Source organism: Camelina sativa, chromosome 7, assembly GCF_030686135.1.
Source record: "Camelina sativa cultivar CO46 ecotype springtype chromosome 7, ASM3068613v1".
Taxonomy (NCBI): Eukaryota; Viridiplantae; Streptophyta; class Magnoliopsida; order Brassicales; family Brassicaceae; genus Camelina; species Camelina sativa.
This window is the reverse complement of record NC_141886.1, coordinates 20,519,039-20,539,813: the sequence shown is the minus strand read 5'-3', so window position 1 is coordinate 20,539,813 and position 20,775 is coordinate 20,519,039. Positions and strand designations below refer to the sequence as shown.

Here is a 20,775-nt window from a genome sequence, read left to right as displayed (position 1 = left end):
AAAAAACCATTTAATAGATGTAAAACAAATTCATTTTCACAAAACCAAGATTGGATCTTGAACTTCTAACTTGACATCTTCCATGCAGTAAAAGGGGTTTTTCTAGTTAATTTTCGAAACAGAGGGCCAAATTTACAAATTATAAAAAGATACGATTTTGTTAATTATATTACACAAAAAAAAATGGATGTTGTCACATTCGGAATCATAATCGGAATTATCATTCTCTTCTTCTGCATCGTCTGCTTCATCACCATTGAAGCCACTTGCAGTAACCGTCGCTCTTCTTAGCTCTGATGTCGTTCTCGCTGAGAAACGTCTTGGTTCCGATTCTGTTTCTGGTCCTGTTTCTGGATCTATGCGTAGAAACCGGATTCTCTCAGTCAACGCCGGCGCGTGACGATCACGGTGGTGGGTGTAGTCATTCTCATGACCACGATCATCATCATGTGAAGAAGACGACGGCGAAGGTGGAGATGAAGTTGCCGGAGGAGCTTGCTGAAGAGGAGGATATGAGGTTGTGTGGGTTTGGTCCTTGTCTTCATGATCATGATCACGATCACGAATCAAGCTCTAGTCTTACTGGGTTTGGTAAATTTGGTTCCTTTAAGCTACACTGGCTTTTACAAATTAGTGGGAGGACTTATGAATACCTCTACTTATTGTTCTTGTTTTTTTTATTTGCAGCTTTGTGGCTCAATGCATTGGGATGCTCTCTTTTGGTTAGCTTGGCCTCACTCATCTGCCTTGTTTTGCTTCCCATTATGTTTGGTTAGTAAGCAATTTATTTGTATCTCTATGAACCAAAAAGCAAAAAGTCTCTGTCTCTCTCCTGAGATTGACTGTTTCAAGTCTTTTGTTGTAAGTTGTAACCTGTTCTGTTTCAATTTACAGTTGAAGGGAAGCCATCAAAATGGTTTGTTGATGCGTTGGCTCTGTTTGGGGTAAGTCATTTTTTTTTTTTTTTTACTACATTAGGTTTTCTTTGGTGGTGGTGGAGTGGTTCTGAGAATTTGTCAAAATACTTGATTTAGCAATCTCTATACATCATAACTTTTGGAAATGTGTCTGTATGATCTGTTGTTACTTCAAATAGTCTTTTATTGATTCAATCTATTTTGTATACCAGGCAGGAGCTATGTTGGGGGATGCTTTTCTTCACCAATTGCCCCATGCTTTTGGTATATTAATGGACACATTTATCTGATTCTCATTTTAGTATCTGCGTTGTTCCATCAATTGACTTTAAAAGCCTTCTCATTTCGTTTGGCAGGTGGTGGTCACTCTCACTCTAATGATCACCATGAGGACCATGCCCATCATGATCATTCTCATTCGGATTCGCCATCACACTCGCATTCTATACAAGATTTGTCTGTTGGATTGTCTGTACTCGGTAAGTATCAGAACACTTCCCTTTTGTGTTTATTGAACAATATAGTTTGACGAAATTGACACTTTCAAACCTCATTCTTGATTGTCCAGCTGGGATTGTGGTCTTCCTTCTTGTGGAGAAGTTGGTGCGATATGTTGAAGAAAACTCATCTGGTTCCAATACCTGGGGTCACCATCACCACCACCACCAACATGCAGGCAGTAAGAAACTTAAGGATGAAGCTGATCATAATATTGTGGACCAACAATCTTCCTCTGATGCAATTGTAAATTCATCAGAGAAAGTCTCTAGCGGCTCTACAGATGGATCTCTCCGTAAGGTGAGTTACAACAGTTTTAGCATACTTCATTTACGGGCTATTTGGGCAACCGCCATATTATGACTTGTATGTTCATTGCAGAGAAAGACTTCTGCTAGTGACGCTGCTGCTACTTCTGATGGAAAATTAGACAAACCAGAAGAGGAGGAGACGCATTCAAGCCTAGTCTTTGGTTACCTCAACTTGTTTTCTGATGGTGTTGTAAGTACGTGCTCCTTTTCATTCGTTAAAAGCTTTGATAAGGCTGATGAAAGATTGTACAAAGATGAGAATTTTTTCTTTGGGCTCATTTGTTGTGCAGCACAATTTTACTGATGGAATGGCATTAGGAAGCGCATTTCTCATCTATGGATCAGTTGGTGGATGGTCCAGAACTATGTTCTTACTTGCCCACGAGCTACCTCAAGAGGTCCCCTACTCTATATTTCCTAAACAAACTTGAAAACGTGCATCGCAACAAGTATGATTCCTTAAAAAGATTCCCCTTGCAGATAGGTGATTTTGGGATTCTCGTGAGGTCAGGTTTCACTGTAACGAAAGCACTCTTCTTCAACTTTCTCTCTGCACTCGCCGCACTTGCAGGAACTGCATTGGCAAGTCTTTTATATCTTCAACACAGCTTAACAGTATTCTAGAATATTCTAACTGAACGAACTCTGGTGATGTTTTTTGTCACGGTCCATAGGTTTTGGTATGGGGAAATGAACCAGGACAGTCATCGTTGATTGAGGTAGTAAATATGATATTGCATCGCTTTGATAGTGTAACTAACATAACACATCTAAAATGTTAATGAATATATATTTGGTTGGTGAATTGAAATCTTTGCAGGGATTCACAGCAGGAGGATTCATATACATAGCTGTTGCTGGTGTTCTTGCAGAGATGAACAACTCTGGCAAATCCACACTTAAAACCAGCGCATGCCATTTGATATCTTTGATTCTTGGCATGAGTGTTGCTCTTTGCATCTCTCTTATAGAATGATCTCATAACAATTGTCTTCTTTTAACAGATGTAGAAGTCCCAAAGCTCGGGTATTGTTGTTTTGACTACAGGAAAAATACTCAACTTTTGAATTGAAATTAGACATGAGCATTTAAAAATCAATGCTGTATGAGAACGTTTCAAAACGGGGTAACGATTTTTTCCAATTATGGTTATTGGTGTGATCATTAATGTGATGAATTTTTAAAAATTTCATTCAATAATTTTATTTAATAGAATAGAACTAAACTGAATATCTGAAATCTGAAATCTGAATTAAACCAAATTATCCGAAACCTTCAAGCGGCTCTAACTTCCTTACCAACTAGTCCAAATTATTGACTAAACCAAATGTTCTACTCTAATAAAACTCAGTGATACAACTCTTAACACCAAACACATGTGTTTAAACCTCAGATTATCCGAAATTCAGAATTAAACCAAATTATCCGAAACGTTCAGGCGGATCTAACTTCCTTACCAACTAGTCCAAATTATTGACTATGCCAAATGTTCCACTCTAATAAAAGTATAAAACTCAGTGATCCAATTCTTAACACCAAACACATCTGTTTAAGAAGGCATTTAAATAAAAAAAAATATCAGACCAAGTACTACTTGGCAAGTAGCCATGGATGGAGGAGAAGTTGAAGCAGTCATTGTTCCATGCCCATACGTCAACTTTGGTTGCACTGAGAAGTTCACTTATGGCGAAGAATTAGTCCATGAGAGAAAATGCAGGTTCGCTGTGTGCCGCTGTCCTGCACCATGCTGTCGTTACAGCGGCGTGTACAAGGATCTCTATAGTCACTTCTATGCTAACCACAACGACGAGGACTACTATGCTTAATTCGTGTGTGGCAGTTTCACCGGCGCACGGCTGTCCATTTATGAGAAGATTTTAGTCCTTCAGGAATCTGCAGATGGTCATGGTCCCTTGGTTGCGGTTCAGTGTTTCGTGGTGGAAGAAGGGTTTTACGTGATTGTGAACTGTATAGCACCTTCTTCTCCAGGAGTTGGGGAATTCTCCTATCATCTCTCGTACACGACACAGGTGGGAGGTCGCAAACGCACTGTGACGTTTAAACAATCCGAGATGAATAGAATTCAGAGATTGAGCTCCGAAACTCCTGAAAAGGATTTCATGTTCGTCCCTTACGATTTCGTTGGTGACGGAGATTCAATGAAGATGGAAATTTGCATCAACCGGAGATGAAAGAGGAGGAATCTCTCAATAAGATGAATACTAATTAGAGGAGTGATATTTTCTTTATCATATATATCCTTTGTTTTGTTATTTAATTATTTACTATGTAGGTGCGGGGTTAATTTCAAAAACTAAATTTGTTATTACTTATCACGTTTATAATATATTACGTATGTGTGGGATTGTATTTGTAAAAGTATTTTTTAGGTGTGTTAACAGTCATAATCCAAACTCATACCAGTTTAGTATTCGATTTGTTTTTTTATTCGGCCACAACAAAAAGAATTATCCAATTTGTTTTTATTATATATAAAGATAATTATGTTAAAACAATAGTAAGAGAAATATGGTATGTCTATTTCCTAACAAAAATAGTAAGAAAAAAGTGGTACATGGTACGGTAATTTATCACGATAGTTTTAAATAATAATGAATTATCCGTTTCTGTCTCTTATCTATTTACTTGTCATGATATTTGACATAAATAGGTCATTAAAAAATTTTGAATATATAACCAACCCGTCCTATCTTATGTATATTTCTCAAATCTTCTGAAGTTATTATATTTCATATGAATAAATTTTTTAATTTATTATGTCTTTGTGACTGTGTGTTTTATATTTAATGGATTATATAGGTTAGACCATTAGTATTTCTTTAGCTTTTAAAATTTCTAAATGGTAAGGATCGTAAAATAAGTTAGTTGCATTGTGTTAAATTTTTGTAGGATAATCGGCAAATTAAGAAATTGTTACTTATGCATTGACTTTGCTGAATTCGATTTTAAAAACTCCATGGTGAGAGATATCAAATTGTGAGTGCCATCTTCAACTAAATTATTTGATCGAGCAAAACTTCTGAAATATAATACTTTGATTGATTTTTTTTTAAATATAATACTTTGACCGACCATCAGTGATGACCTAAACTTTGGTGTCTCGCATGTTTTCCTCGAAGCTTCAGTTTGTGATATGTGGCTATGTCATATGTGTTGAATATGATAGACTCTTCCTTCCTGCGGTTGTTCTTTGGGTGATTTGGCTTGTTCTTGTATGGGCTTTGGCCTTTATTTTTATTTTATATTTTGTCGATAATTTTCATTTTGTTATTTGTATTGTCCTTTCTATTTTAATAAAATGAGATTAAAAAAAAGAAAAAAATAACTAAAACCCCAAAAATAAAGAAACTGTAAACGACATCTTGGTTAATCTCTTGTCGGCTACACAACCTTCTGTGTTTTGAATCTATTTTTTTTTTATATGCAAAATTCTTAACAAAAAATGAGGAAGCGCACTTGACTCATCTTCACGGGAAGCCCCACCTCACAAAGTTACAATCGAAGCCTTTTGGGCGATTTTGGAATCTCCAAATTCAGTATCAATTACAATAAACTCTCTTTTGAATTCAGTAATGAGGTAATCCTATTCTGCATGTTTTAGTTCTATGTATGAATTGTTATTTTCATTTTCGTTTATTTGCATATCTTCTTGGTTTTCAATCCCCTCTGTAAATATTGAGAAAGATGTGAATTTGGATTTTTGATTTGAGAGATAGATGATTACTCAAATTGTTTTTTGGGCATCGAATTTAACTCCGGTTTGGTTACTATGTTTACATCAATTTTCATCTCCTATTACCATTTGGTATTTGATTTGGATTCTGATTTCTTTTATTCATCTGATAATTTGCAGATATATAACCACTTTCGATTACAGGGGTAAGAAATATAGTTCTGTTTAACTTTTTGATTAAATTTAAACTTTTTAGAATTCAGGACAACAATAAAATAATTTAGAACCTAGAAAAAAATCTATATTTTCAACTAAAATCATAGTATTAAGAAAAAAGACATCTCTTTTTTTTAAGGTGGGTTCTTCACGAAACTGGATGGATTGATATGAAGTGAAGCAGATGGTATGTTTTACATATTAATCAAATGCTGTTTGGACCAAGAACAACAAGGTTAGTTCTCAACAAAGCCATATTTTAATACAATGACTATTCTCATATTTTACTTAAATTGTTTAAGTAATAATTCTTGAACTTTATGAAGACTAACGAAAAAAAGTTTATACAGATTGGTAATTTTCTAATATAATTAAGAAAATACAAACAATTAAAGAATGGAAAACTAAGATAAGATTTTAGATCTTCTTTTTAAAGAAGTACCATATCATTCGTCTAACAGACTTCTAAACATGCTTCATTGTATGTCTTGTAGACAAATCTTCGTAAGTCCTTAAATCTTCACCCCATGTTGAACCTTTCAGAAAAGGAATAGAAGTTTCAAATGTGATTCTTGTTCTTTGCCTTCTTTGATTGTTGTGTTGCCCTCTTTGTGTTTTTTCCTTTGATTCCATGTAAAATCTGTTTTCGTTTTGTTATAAAGGTTAGTAATAAGTTGTTGTAACTTTTATGCTAGATAAAATGCAGATAAATACTTGTTCAGCAATGAAATAGTTAGATACATTGAAATATTCCAATAAACAGGAAATACATTAGAAAAATTCAGTTGATGTTTGATTTAAGATTATCATGGTTTTAAAAAACACTTTACCTCAATCATCTCAACGACTCCTTTGATTTGCTTCGTGGGGAACTGGAGATAGAAATCCTGCTTCTGTTTGCTTTCAAGTATTGATGAGTTATTAGAAAGTTTTACAAATAATAATATTTAACCGGCGAGACATGCTATGATTGTACATGTAATAAGATTTGTGACTTTGTGAGTATATGAATATGATGTTTTAAAAACAATAATCACTTTATAGACTCATCTCACCATGCTTGTTGGTTATGATTTTCAGGTATGCGCTTCAACTCACCATGTTGGGTATCACACTCTGAAGAATGCATCATTGCTAGATATTGAGTGATACTATCATTGGCGGCCATCTATACTATTAAGGTGACTTTCTGGTTTGTTACTTTAGGTTTGATGTGTTTGGTTGTGTATGCCATCTTCTTTGGTTATATAGTAGTAATGGAGCTGATTTCTTGCGATGATAGGAATGAAATAGATCATCGTTTGTGTTAAGATTAATTAGTCGAATATTCTATGTAATCAACTAAAGATTTTCAGTTAATGTTTTGTAATTTGTTTTCGTTTGATATGTTATTATAGAGGATGTTTAGGGATTTCATTACTATATTTTTAAAAAGTTTTGAATGTTGATTGTGGAGATGATAGCGTCCGATTTTGTTAGTTTTGGAAAGGAGTAAGTTTCGGAGTATAATATTTTTGATTTGGTTATTGGAGTTTAAATGTCGAAAAGATTTGATATGGCAAGTACTTAATATCGGTAATACACAATTTATTTATGATTAATTTGAATATTTTTTCTCCCTAATTATCCTTTCAAATTACTTACAGGTGTCGTGAGAAGTCACTGATTGGAAACTCTGATAATCTTCCACGATCCGAATAATGTTAGCTCGGGTCATGTGAGGTCCGCGTCCTTTTACGCGATCAGATTACCATTTTGCCCTCGATTTAGTTTTTTCCTTCTTCTTCTGATTTTTGGATGTGAGGGCATTGTATGGCATACTTGTTTTATTTTTTTCTTATCCCTAATTGTGCTTCCCAATTAATAGTATAGATATCAATGGCCTTGCTACCTATGTAATTCTCATCTTTTTGTTAGCTACTTTTTATCCATTATGCACTCTCAACTCTACTCTTATGTTTTTCCTTTTATGTAATCTCGGATTTAGATTCCTCTGCATAAATTATGGATTTAATTTCTTATACTTTTACTTGGTAGATTACGGATTAATTTGTCTGTTCTCTAGTGATTGATTGTTAAATTTGACGGCTAATTCTCCATGATTAAGATGTCCGAATCTTAACAACAATTGCTTTTGCAAGATTTCATCATATTGCTATCTTTCTTGATGCACTGTTAACTAATGGTGATTTAGGCCCGGATTGGTAGCATGCTACTTTAAAAATATTTAAAGTTTTGATAGTCACTTTTTTGTCAATCAAACTTTTTTTGCTTTAATTTTTTTTAAGTTTTGAAAGCCACTTTTTTTTCTCTTCCTTGTTTACCCATTTTTTTAAAGCTTCAAAACTCATGCTTTAAAAATTAAACAATTTTAAAAGCATTCTTTTTTTTCTCTTTTATATTTAAAAGCTCTCCAAAAGTATACATATATTTTTTATATATTTTATTTTTATAAATTAATTATTCTCATTTTTTTCTTTCTTTTAAGATCTATTTCAATAATAATTTTTTTCATCATCATCACTAATAATACTGTAAAAAAGTTTATGAAATTCATCATTAATAATAAAATAACATTCAAACAATGCATTGAATAGTGGTTAATGGATTTTTGACTCGTCATATAACTAATCAATAGAAAAAAACATTCAAAACAATTAAAAAACACTATTGATATTATTTGTCAGAATAATCAATCAAGAATCAACCACCAAAAAAAAAACAAAAATCAGAATACTATTAGCGAATTTTGATTTATCATTAATTTTAAAACAAAATCACATATTTGATTGACTTATATTTTTCAGAATTTTAATTTATCATTAATAAAATTAAATTTTTCATTAAAGTGCTATATGAATTAATTTCTGACATAATATATATTTATTATTATTATTTAATAATAAATAAAAAAAAATAACAGCTACAACTTTAAAAATTGTTGCTAAACAATCAGATTTTAACAGTTAAAGTTTCTACAGTCAAAGCATCTACAACCAAATTCTCCACAGCTAAAATTTTAAAATCAAAGTCCATGCAGCCACAAGTAACAGCCGTTACCAATCGGGCCTTAATGCCTAGCTTTACAACACAGTGGCTCCTAACTCTTATGGTTTAATATGTTTTCACGTCTCGAGTCTTACGAGGATAAAGTGATATCGTCTCTTTCAGGGTGCTCGATAATTAACTGGATCATATACGTTTCTCGAAAGTTGCATCAAACCATTTTCCCTGATCAAGTGATCATGTCATACATATCTTCGTGTTGTGTTGGTTAGGTGACCAGCTTAATGATGCCGATAACATATGCGAAGGAGTTCCTGGTTTCAAAGGTATGGAAATTGGACTCACAATGCTTCTGAATTCTGATCATGTGTGAGAACGTAGTTGCTTAAAGCAGAACACACACATTCAATTTACAAAGACGAGATTCTATGTTTGTATTCCTCTCGCTCCCTGCAGATTCTGTGTTTTATTTTGGACTGGTTAGTTTAGTCCTCGGTTTTTTTCTTCTGTCAACATAGAGCAACTTTGATGGTCTCTGTTGTTTTGTTACAAACTCAAGAATTAACTTATATATAGAAATTGCAGGACGTAGAATCAAATTGTATTAAAACATGTTGATGTATTCTTAACTGAGTTTTACAACATGATAAAAAGAAAAAGAAAACGACATTTATGAAAGGCAAAGATGAAGATAAAGATGTTGATGTAGTGTTGTATTAGTTCAGAGTACTACAGTACTACATGAAGTAGGGAAAATACTTAGGTTCACTCCTAGGGTGAACATTGTTGTTCACTTCCTCATTTTCAACCAATCAGAATCCTCTATACGTTATTTCATTTTAATAAATAAATCAAAACTAAATTAAAAAAGCAAAACAAATTAAGGAAACAAATTTTGTATACTTTTAATTAAGAAAAGTTAAATATAGACTTGATTTAGATTTTACAATTAGAACAAAATGATGTGTCGGTTTGGGTTTACAAATAAGATGATTAGGTTTAGATTGAACAATTAAAACGAAATTATATGTTGGTTTGGATTTACAAATGAAGTGGTTAGGGTTTAGATTTTATAATTAAAATGAAATTATATGTCGGTTTAGGTTTACAAATGAAGTGGCTAGGGTTTAAATTTTATAATTAAAGCGAAATTATATGTCGGTTTGGGGTTACAAATGCAGTGGTTAAGGTTTAGATTTTATAATTGGAATGAAATAATATGTCGGTTTGGGTTTATAAAAGAGCGGTTTGAGTTTTTAATTTTATAATAATGTATACAGATTTTGTTTCTTTATTTTATAAAGAAGTGAATGAATAGGTTATTAAATGTATTATGACATGTCATATTCTTATTCGTTAAAATAAGGAGAAGTGAAAAAAAGAGTTCACTTTAGGGGTGAACCCAAGAATTGTTCATGAAGTAGTTCAATAAGACAGATAACGTCGAGCTGAAAAAAAGGAAATCAGCTAAGGCGGCTAATATTCAAACCATGAAAGTTATGAAGACTAGAAGCTTAGAGAAGAGCCTAGAAGCATGAAGAGTTTCCTTTTTGGTAGAAAAAAAAACATGAAGAAGATTTCCTATTCCATAAAAGAAAATGAAATTTGCAAAGAGATTTGACAATTCCTATTAGGATTAGAATAGGAATTTAGGCTTGTATACCTATTGTGTATAAATAAGGGTGCTAAGACTTTGTAGACATTAGCACAAAAGAGCAATAGAATTCTTAGACATTAAGGTTATGTGGTTTCTTGTAGGAAAACATAACGCTTAAGGGAACTAAGAGCATGGTCATTGGTCATATACCAATGAATGTCAAGACAATAAAAACAAAACAAAAAATAAAAAGTTGGAGAGAGAAAGAGATCCAAGGTCTCTGCCGAAACTTTTATAGATACTCTAAGACCTTCTTTATATATTATGTATTCATTTGATTGGTTGATTTTTTAAAACAAACAAAATATAAATTGAATAATATTATTACATTAAAATATAATTTGAAAGCTCATTTTCAGAGTATTATCGATGGTAATGCTCTAAAGGGTTTGTCTTGAGAGGTTCTTGGATTGTGTATAGATCCATGAACATGAGAGATTAGATAATTGATTGAGTGAAACTTGTAATTTTACTAAACAGATTGTCTAATAATGAAGTTTTATTTTGAAGAACCTCTATTCTAGTTTGTAACTCAGTTTGTGTCTCAGTTTCCATACATATCAATCGCTCTTGCGTTTTCCGAACATATAGTAAACTAGGGGCCATCCCATGCTAGATTTTATTTTCACTTTTTTTTTTTGTTATTTCAATTATTGTATATTAATTTTGGTGTTTTTTGCTCCATTCTTATTGTATTTTTTGGTTAACTTGAAACCTTATTGGATTTCTTTCTATGTGATTATATTAGATAAGGACCCGCCCGATGTGTGGGTTTAAAGTTTTATAAATAATGTTATTTATAAGTTTTATTTTTGCTATAATATATTGTTTTATATTTATTTACAGATCTTTTATGTATGTTACCATTAAAAGCGTATTATACGTCTTTTTACTTTCACTTTTGCATAGTTTTTTTAATTACTAAAATTCTTGACTCAAAAAACATTTCGAATAAAAATATATATTACATAGTATACTAATCAATTATGTAACATCACAATAGTGTATGACCAACCATAGAAAACCTTGCGTCCAACCTCCACCACCATGGAGAGAACCTTGGCTCTACTTTCCTCCCTTTGGGAGATAACCTTGCGTTCAACCTCCTCCACCTTCCTCCATTGGGAAGATAACCGTGTTTCCAACCTCCTCCACCTTCCTCCATTGGGAAGATAACCTTGTGTTCAACCTCCTCCACCATAGAGAGCACCTCGGCTCTACCCTCTTCATGTGTAGAGAGAACATGTTCATGTCTTTTAGCTATCTCAAAATGACTTGTTCTGACAATCAATGAAACTAAATACCATTTTCTAACATCATAAAATCTTTTGATAGCAACTAATGTTAAATTTTCTAATGTATTTGTGGAAGTGTCTTTGACACACCATGATGTAGTCTTTGTCTCTGGAACGCCCCGACTGTCACCTTGCTTAGTGAGCCCCATGTCCACTCCCAATCCATGAGCCCACCTTACGTCTGAGAGGCTTTAAATACTTACCTCTATAAATCACCATATGATCTTTTCCTTTGTCCTCACTCGCACAGTTCCGACAATCACTTTCCGAAATGTCACCCATCCTGAACCTACTCTAGCTCAAGCACGCTTAACTCTGGTGTTCTCTCAGGACCCTTGATCGAAAAGATAAATTCAATTTGGTGACATAGGTGGCCAAATAAATTCTTACAAACCTATCCGCAAACCAGGGTGTCACAGTCTCTGAACTCCTATTGATCTATCAACAACAATTTATGTTTTTTCAATCTATCTATCTATTTTTGTTGTAAGCTTGTGTTTGATTAACTAATTTTATCTAACCATTAGGTTGATGAGCTTCTACTCTTTATCTCCCTTTGGGTTTGAATGAATGGTAACAATTATGGTTGTACAAAAAGGGTCACGAAGCTTCCCACAAAATCTCGTACCGATCAGGTAACATACGAACTCACGGTCGTACTTATGATCTATGTTGGTCTCAGTTCGCGTATGAAACGAAGCACCTCACAAAACTGTAGTTAACTCTTCGATTATCAACTCAAATACAAATCCGTAAAAATGAGCATCTAGACAAAAAGGCTTATGTATAACTCCACCAAATTCAATTACCTTTGGCTACGATTTGCTATGTCGAAATCTTTTCTTACCAAACCCTAACGATTATGATTTCTCTTTAATCTCTTTTACACCATGTCAAACTCCTCTCTCTTGCTCTCTCTTTACTTTATTCACAGCGCAAGCAGGAAATCAACAACAACAGCAAAAAGTAGAAGGTGTCGAGACTTATAAAACACTTGTTAGGGTTTTTCCAAAACCAACACTAAACTCGCAAACTCAAACCAAACCGGTGAATTTAAACCAAACCGACCAATTTCTAAAATTAGGAAACCAAAATGTTACAGTAACACCCGTGAACTGAAAAGTAGGTTTTGGAGTGAGTGTCGAGCGACACCATAGGGGTGGTGGTCGACACCAACAATTTTCCTAGTTCGGCGGTTAGTTTTAATCAAGGCTGATCCAGTATTATTTGGTGCCTTACATACAGCCCCGCTTCCAGGCCTTAGAGTAATAAAAAAGGGCAATATTGTTTGATAACTATGATCTGAAAAAGAATAGAGAAACTAACGTTTGTGCAGAAAAATTGGATAAATAACGTTTTTTACGGATGTGAAAATTCAATTTGTCTTCAAGTAAAAGACAAAATATACATCAGTATATTGTAATTTTGGAAAAAAAAACATGCAACGGACAATAAATAACATGTAATATAAGAAAAATAGATCTTCAGTGACACGTGTAATTCGAAGAAGTAACATGTTAGAAAAGAAACTGAAGGACGTGTTTTATGTGATTTTGGAAATAGCATGTTACAATAAAAAATGATTTTTGAAAAAATATGTAATACATAATAAATAATATATAATATAAGAAAATTAACGTGTTAAAAAGGTAGATCATATGTGACATATGTAATTCCAAAAAGTAACATGTTAGAAAAGAAAGTGAAAGACGTGTTTTCTGTAATTTTGGAAATAGTATGTTACAATAAAAAATGATCGACGTTAAAAGCAACATAATAATAGAAATTTCAAAAGAGATTAAGTGTTTTGAGCGATTTTGTAAAATAAATGTAATATATAGAATAGGTATAAAAGTAATCTGTAATTGAAGAGAGAGATGAGTAATCTGATACCATGGCTATTTACTTTATTCTTTTCCAATCTATGGTTATCAACTATAAATACTCAAAAAAATAACCCTTTACATTATAAAAAAATTACGAATTCTTTTAGTAGATTTACACTAAAAGTTAAAAAAAATTTTGACACAAATTCATACTAAAATCTAATTCTTGGAATAAAATATTTTGTTTTTTTGCAAATAATTGGATAATTTTTCTACAAAATTGGGTATTTTTCTACAGTTTACATCATTTATTCTTAGATATTTTTTTTTTAAGTTATTGTGAACCGCAATCGACCGCTTGGATCGCTTTTCCTCCGGGCTGACACTGATTATACTTGTCGGTTTGATGCGGTTTAGGTTTGGAAAACCCTAGGGGTCGAGTATATAAGTGATATCTCGACGTTCTTGCTATGGGGGAGTCGTTTCCTACATTAGAGAATGAGAGAATGTTGTGGTGGTCTCGATTGGAAAGGAGGAGAAAAGAGATGGTTTCGGGGGTGGACGTTGAAGGAAAGAGGTCGAGCTGGATCTTGGGAGAAGGAGAGATCGAGCTGTGGGATTGAGGGGAGCTTCTTTTTCGTCGTGCATCAAGGATATTGGAAGAAGAGATCATGTGCTTGGCGCATAAGAGGAGGAGATGAGAGATCCATCTTATTCATGTGTGTGGAGAAGGTTGTGAATGTTTGGTGGTGGATTGGGAGAGGCAAGGAGGCTCTCCCATGGTTGTTGTCAAGGTAAGTTGTGTATTTTTTATGTATAATTGATTAGAGAATCAATGGTTGTGAAGAATTAGGGTTTTGTGCGAAAAGGAGCTTAAATGGACGCTTTGGTCATGGTTTCTGGCTTGGTGTCGTTCGACACCAACACCTACAGATGGACTGGGGGTGGTTGGTTGTGCGGCTATGTACCAAGATGAGATGGTGTTTGATTAAGTGAAGCTTGTTCCATGAATTGGAGACAAGTGGCTTGTTTGTTTGAATGTCAAAGGAGTCTAATGTGGGGTAATCGAAGTCTAAAAATGTAGGTGCTTGTGGAGCTGAAGTACGTTCGGATGAATGTGTTTTGTGGATAGAGAGTATGGGTTAGTTAGACCTAACGTGTATTTGTGGTAATTTTTATAAAGAGCAATTTCTACGTCGGTTGTCTTGTGTGAGGATTGAGAATTCGGGTACGGTTATCTCAGTTTGGTATCATAGTGTATACGATTTTAGGACAGGTTATTGAATGGAAATAGACTTGTCTAGGCAGTTGAAACGTAGTAAATATTAAAGATGAGCACGAAAGTGTTGTAAGAATAATTGACTCGAGAGTGGTAAGTAGGAAACTGTTCAAATCATGTGATCTAAGAATGGAGTTCCAAACATCTAAGTTAAAGACTTACTTTGTCGGAGTGACTTTGCACGAAAGTGTTGTGAGAGTGGTTAAGTAGGAAACTGTTCGGATCATGTGATCCAAAAATGGAGTTTCAAGAATCTAAATCAGAGAACACTGATAAATAATAAATCAGCTGTTGTTGGACAAATAAATTCCTATCCTTTGCTTTATTTGACCGAATAAACTGAACGGTAGTCGTCAAACTTAGCACCGGTAATAGATTAATATGTCAAATAAAGAAAGAAAGGAAAAAGATAAAGTTTGACTTACATTAACTGTAATACACAATTTGTTTTACGATTGACTTTAAACAATTACAAACAATAAAAACTTTCTTTGCCATTTAAAATAATAATTTAGGAAATACGGGAAAATGGTTAATTAATATCCGTTTCGGTTTAACTACAATATTAATGTATTCTCGTCGCTTCTCATATAATTTCTTCGAATTCGATTTGGTTTAGAGTCTTCACACTATGTAAACCGAATCTACCCACACACGTGTATTAGATCGCACGTGTAAACTTTATTTTTTGACTAAAAAAAATCAAAAAAGTATTTGAAAAACAAAGCGGTTACGACGGTTGTAACGGATGGTAAAGGAAATAAGAAGCTCAAAATAGAGAGAAGACATTTTTACAGAGATGACTTTTTGATTCTCAAGGTAGAAGAAGAGAGGTTTCACATAGAGCAAAAAAGAGATAGGAGGGAGGGGGCTTAAATGATGAAGCTGTGGAAACGAGCTGCCGCCGCAATCAAAGACCGGAAAAGCTTACTAGCCGTTGGATTCTCACGGCGAAGCAGCAGCTCATACCGGAACGCGGATCTCGAAGCAGCTATCATCAAAGCCACCTCCCACGACGATACATCCGTCGACTACTCTAACGCTCACCGCGTCTACAAATGGATACGTTCTTCTCCTCTCAACCTCAAGACTCTAATCAATGCGCTCTCAACCCGCGTCAACCACACCCGGAGCTGGATCGTTGCGCTCAAATCTTTAATGCTTCTTCATGGTGTTCTCTGTACTAAAGTCCCTTCCGTTGTCGGAGAGATCCGTCGTCTTCCTTTCGATCTCTCTGGTTTCTCCGATGGTCATTCCTGTCTCAGCAAGACTTGGGGGTTCAACATCTTTGTTCGGACATACTTCGCTTTCCTTCATAACTACTCTTCCTTCTTGTCCGATCAGATTCACCGCTTCCGTAATAACAGAACTAAATCCTCTGAGAAAGGCGAAAACGTGATCCAAGACCTCGAAAAGATACAGAAACTTCAGTCTCTCCTCGACATGGTTCTTCAGATTAAGCCAATTGCTGACAATATGAAGAAGACGTTGATCTTAGAAGCTATGGATTGTCTCGTGATCGAGAGTATCAACATCTTCGGTAGAATTCGAAGCGGCATCATCAAAATCCTTCCATTGGCTGGCAAAACAGAAGCTGCAACGGTTTTGAAGATTGTCCAAAAGGCCATCTCTCAGGGAGAGGATCTCACCATCTACTTCGACTTCTGCAAAGGTTTTGGTGTCCCTAACGCGCGAGAGACCCCTCAGTTCGTTAGTATACCCGAGGAGGAAGTAGAAGCAATCGAGGAAATGATCGAGAAGCCGAAGCCGAAGCCGAAGCCGGAGAAAGAAGAAGTAGAGGATGAGAAGGCTATGGTAGTGTTGGAGGAACCGGGGAAGCTGCAGACGATCATCACAGACAAATGGGAGATTTTCGAAGACGACTATCGTTGTTTCAACAGGAAAGAAGACGAGTATCATCAAAATCATCTGCCTCTTATAGTAACGAACCAACCAGTTTATATCAATTACACAATGCCAGATTTGATTACTTTCTAGTGAGTGAGACATTACATTACAAACAATCTGGATAAGATTGACATTTTTTTTATTGGTTCTGTACATAAACACACAATTTTTTACGCTGTTATCTGATTAAATTTCAAAAAAGAGGTACAACATTTTGATGATACATTGCCGAGTTTGATTCCAAGTTCTGATCATAGAGGACACACAAAAAAAAAATGAATCAAGATCTAAGGTGCAGGACACAACCCACAACAACAACAAAAAAAAACAGAGGTTAGACTTTTCATCTGATAGTGACAAACTTATTGGTTCCATGTTTTGCCCAATGAGACTTCAAATCAATAGGGATTGAAAAATCGAAACCATCAGCAGAGAGTTTCTCAAGAACCTTTCTAAAGGCACCTTGGCTCATTTTCCTTCCAGCAATCCTCGCACCGCGGCGTTTCGCGCTTATCGGCAAAGGGTACATCGAAACATTAGTGGTACAACACGCAGACTGCCATCCCCCGCAACCCCATCTGTAACACTGTTGAGGCATACCGGTACACGAGCAGACCGGAACTGGTAAACATCCAATATCCATAGAAACCCCGTTAATCACCATCTCTATACTCTTCCTAAACAACGGACTTCTCTCTCTTTGAACTCTCAGCATATTGTTATCCTTCAGTTTCTTCTCTTTATTCGCCTTAGGAGCACCTCTCTGATGCTTTCTCTTGAGAGATTCATCCTTGACCTCAGGCTGCAAAAGCTGCATCGGTTGAGTCATCCTAGAAGTCTCGGGAACAAGAAGGGTATGATTAGAAGGATTATTAGGTACATTGCTAAAGAACTTGCTATCTCTATGCTGGTTCAACCAACTATAACTCATGAAAGGTGCATCAGAGGCAGTGTAATCACGCGGAAACGACATAAGGCTACTACTGCTACCACCACCACGATACAACACACTAGGAGTGATAAAGTTTTGGTTTTGATTCTGAGGGGAGACAACAAATGGCTTCTCGTTTTTTTCTATGCTACTTGGAATGAGTTGAAACCCTAGATTTGGCCTGAACTGAGACGGTTCGTAATATCCCCAGTTTCGATTGCTCAATCCATCTTCATCCATCATAATCAAAAAACACACTACACTGCAAAGAAACAGACAAATAAAGATCATTCCTTTTCATATCTGTGTATCAATCTCTGTTCTGTTCTACTCACATTCGAAAATTCTAAGACCAATCCTCGAAAGAACACAACTTTATAAAAGGGTTTATGTTAATTTTGCCTAATTGAAATCTAGGAGTCAATGTAAGAGAAACCAAACAAAGTTCGTCAGATTCGTTTATTAGGGTTTTCAGAATCTGACATTTTTCCAGGTAAACAACAAAGTATATGATGAACAGAGAGGGTTAATGTGACTGTGGAGATAATACGTCATCAATGGAGATAAAGAGAGGAGGAGGAAGGTGAAGAGTACAAATACTAAATATTTTATGAAATTGGAGAGAGGAAACTTACCGAGGATGGTGAATTCGATTGCTTTTTTTTTTTTTGGCCTTTTGAGAGAGAGATAAAGGGTGGGGGGGGGGGGGGGGACGGTAGGAGATGAAGGTAGAAACTAGAAAAGATGAGAAAGATACTATTTTAGTATTTTAATCAAATATATAAATTAATATTATAGAAAACAAAGGAAACAAATTATGAAAAGTATTTAAAATAGTTATAAAAAAATTTGAACCAGTCTGAAAAAAAAAGAAATTACTATAATTCTACAATATCAAGAAACAATTAGTTATGATGAATTTTTTTTGTTGTAGCAACAATTTTTTTTTTACATTTATAATTTTTGAAAAAAATCGTTGACTGGAAAAAAAAAACAGTTGAAAATGATACTACTCCTTTTGTTTTTTATTAATTATCGTTTTAGAGTTAAAATTTTGTGTCATAATACTTGTCGTTTTAGATTTCCAATGCAAATGTTTCCTATTTCTTTAGCAAACCAAACCAGATCTAACCGAATCGGAGACAAGACACCAAAACTAAAGACAAACGAGAAAGGGACCCTCTCACGGCACCAACGAGGAGCGCCGGCTACTAGAGAGGGTAGGCAGAGATCAGATTTCGGCTTTCTTGGTGCCTAGGGCTAACTCACGTCTAGAGAGAGAAAAAGTGTATGAAATTTTCCCGACCTTAAATGTTGCTATTTAGTATTAAAAAAAATAACAGATGTTTATTTTAACTATTTTGTGGTCTTATAATATGATATTGCGAACCTTAGTGCAAAACTAAATTAATAATGTGTGTTTTGGCATTGATCTTTAATTTGATTCCTAAGTAAAGTCATAAGCTCTTTATGTGAGACTCTTAAGATTATTTTTGTAGAAGGCTTACTATTTTCTTAAGCATTATTACCTCTTGGATTTGTTTGATGAGCAATGAGTGGGTAGTAAACTCTTCTAAAAAAGACTATCTCTCACGCACTACTATGGAGACCTCAACTTCGCCAACCTCTTCCGATAGGTAAAACTTTTGCTCGCTAGCGTCGGGATCCTTTTCCAATCGTTCTACTCTCGTTAAAAACTTTTTTCTAGTTTTTCTTTAACTTTTTCTCCATTTCTCTTTTCGCTACGAATCCCCCCTCAACCCTCAGATTCCGGTGAGATATCAATAGCCAGAGCTAGAGGACACAAATTGTTTCCGGTGAACCCCTTCCCCTTTCCTCTGAATGCTTCAGCTGGTGTACCGAATCCACAAAAAAACGACATGCATACCCTCCGATCTGGATTTCTACTCACCCCTGAGAAAGCTTCTACTAAGGCACCAAGAGAAACTGGTGAGCTCTCTTTTGGACCACCGCTACATCTCACTCGGTGGAGACGTCGACGCACACGGCACCTCCTTTTTCAGGCGAAGTTCTCATCCTTCCAAATATGAAACGTCTTTGTGGTTCCCCGTTCCAGCCTCTTACCTCCTATTTGGCTGGTTGTTGCTGGAACCTTGCCTGTCGGAGAGGCATACTACCTTGCAAATCTATTCCCCTTCTCTGAGCCGCCGCCGTCGTACGACCACTCCAAATAGGTCAACCAACAAGAATAGTGGACTTCTTTTGGTGGGCCTTGTCTTTTTCGGCCCGTTAACATTCCAAGAAGCAAAGCCCAGAGGGAAAAAGCTCAAGTTTCACTAATCTGAATATTTACTAAGGCCTATTGTATCGATCTCTCATTTTGATAATAAGGGCATGAGACACCCTCTACATCTCATCTCGATAGCTCCGATTTGGGTCCGTGAATGCCATCTCCAATCCTTGGTTCAAAGTAATCCCTTGATGACCACTCTTTATCTAAGATCTAGGCTCTTAGGAACTTTCCTTCTGGTTTCTAACAATTTCTATGGAGTGAGGAAGAACAGCATTATGACCATGCCTCCACATAGCGCTGGTTACCGAAGCTTCCTCACTCCTCTGCCTCCATATCCCGTGATCACCGAACTTGTTCATGCTCAATCTATCAATCTCCGGGAAAAAGTTCATGCAATGGTGGCTTCAATCCTAAAGCTATTTCAATCTAGATACGCTAATTTACATCTTGTATTGACGAAAACCTTTAGCCAGTGGTGTGATCAAGATTACTTTCTCTATGGTTCCCATCTGAGAAGTAATTCATCATTGTTTCTTACTTGCTTTGGCGTCACTCGCTCCTCCTGAGAATCCTGGTAATAGTAACCTATTTGGCCCTGACCTTTGAACCCTATCGATTGAGTGTCTATGGTATTTGGATAACTGGATCCAAAACTCAAGTTGTCCGAGAGCTGTCTTTGGGTTTGGTTTACCAAGACCATTTTACATTTTTTGGCAACTTCACTAATTATAATCATCTTCAAGCGACAGAGCATTCCAAACCTTGCTCGAATTTGTGTCAAGCTCCTACTTCGTGTAGACCTTCTCAAACCGGTGAGAAGCTCAGCCTTTAACCCTTTCTCTAATGCCATCGCGTCTTATGATAATGGCTACCTCTCGTCCATTGATTTGTTCATGGAAGAGTTTGTTCGACAATCTTGATCTCACATGTACCAAGTTTCTTCCAAGATTCTGGCTCAAAGCTCTCAAGAACCTATTGCCAAC

At 35.3% G+C, this 20,775-nt stretch overlaps 1 protein-coding gene and 3 pseudogenes across 4 annotated transcripts; 3 read left to right on the top strand and 1 right to left on the bottom strand.

The window, feature by feature from the left end:
* Window positions 1-9: 9 nt before the first annotated feature.
* LOC104701418 (IAA-alanine resistance protein 1) lies at window positions 10-2,848 on the top strand. Of its 2 annotated transcripts, none has more exons than XM_010417106.3 (11): window positions 10-591; window positions 688-771; window positions 895-944; window positions 1,130-1,181; window positions 1,274-1,396; window positions 1,486-1,715; window positions 1,797-1,916; window positions 2,017-2,124; window positions 2,207-2,308; window positions 2,401-2,445; window positions 2,547-2,848. In XM_010417106.3, exons 1-11 carry the CDS (start codon window positions 297-299, stop codon window positions 2,700-2,702), a joined length of 1,365 nt encoding a protein of 454 aa, XP_010415408.2. In that variant the 5' UTR covers window positions 10-296; the 3' UTR covers window positions 2,703-2,848. The 2 variants fall into 2 exon arrangements, 1 of the variants encoding a protein (XP_010415408.2); XR_015562164.1 differs by having other exon boundaries at window positions 20-591; window positions 1,797-1,920.
* A 409-nt stretch (window positions 2,849-3,257) lies between these two features.
* LOC104704725 (E3 ubiquitin-protein ligase SINA-like 2 pseudogene) lies at window positions 3,258-4,157 on the top strand (annotated as a pseudogene).
* Window positions 4,158-15,484: 11,327 nt separating this feature from the next.
* LOC104704724 (putative clathrin assembly protein At1g68110 pseudogene) lies at window positions 15,485-16,830 on the top strand (annotated as a pseudogene). Its single transcript, XR_015562815.1, has one exon. The product of XR_015562815.1 is annotated as a putative clathrin assembly protein At1g68110 pseudogene (transcript).
* On the bottom strand, window positions 16,805-18,219 carry LOC104701417 (protein BASIC PENTACYSTEINE3 pseudogene; annotated as a pseudogene). Its single transcript, XR_015562816.1, has 2 exons — window positions 18,174-18,219; window positions 16,805-17,800 (listed from the first exon to the last, which is right to left on the bottom strand). The product of XR_015562816.1 is annotated as a protein BASIC PENTACYSTEINE3 pseudogene (transcript).
* Window positions 18,220-20,775: the final 2,556 nt, after the last annotated feature.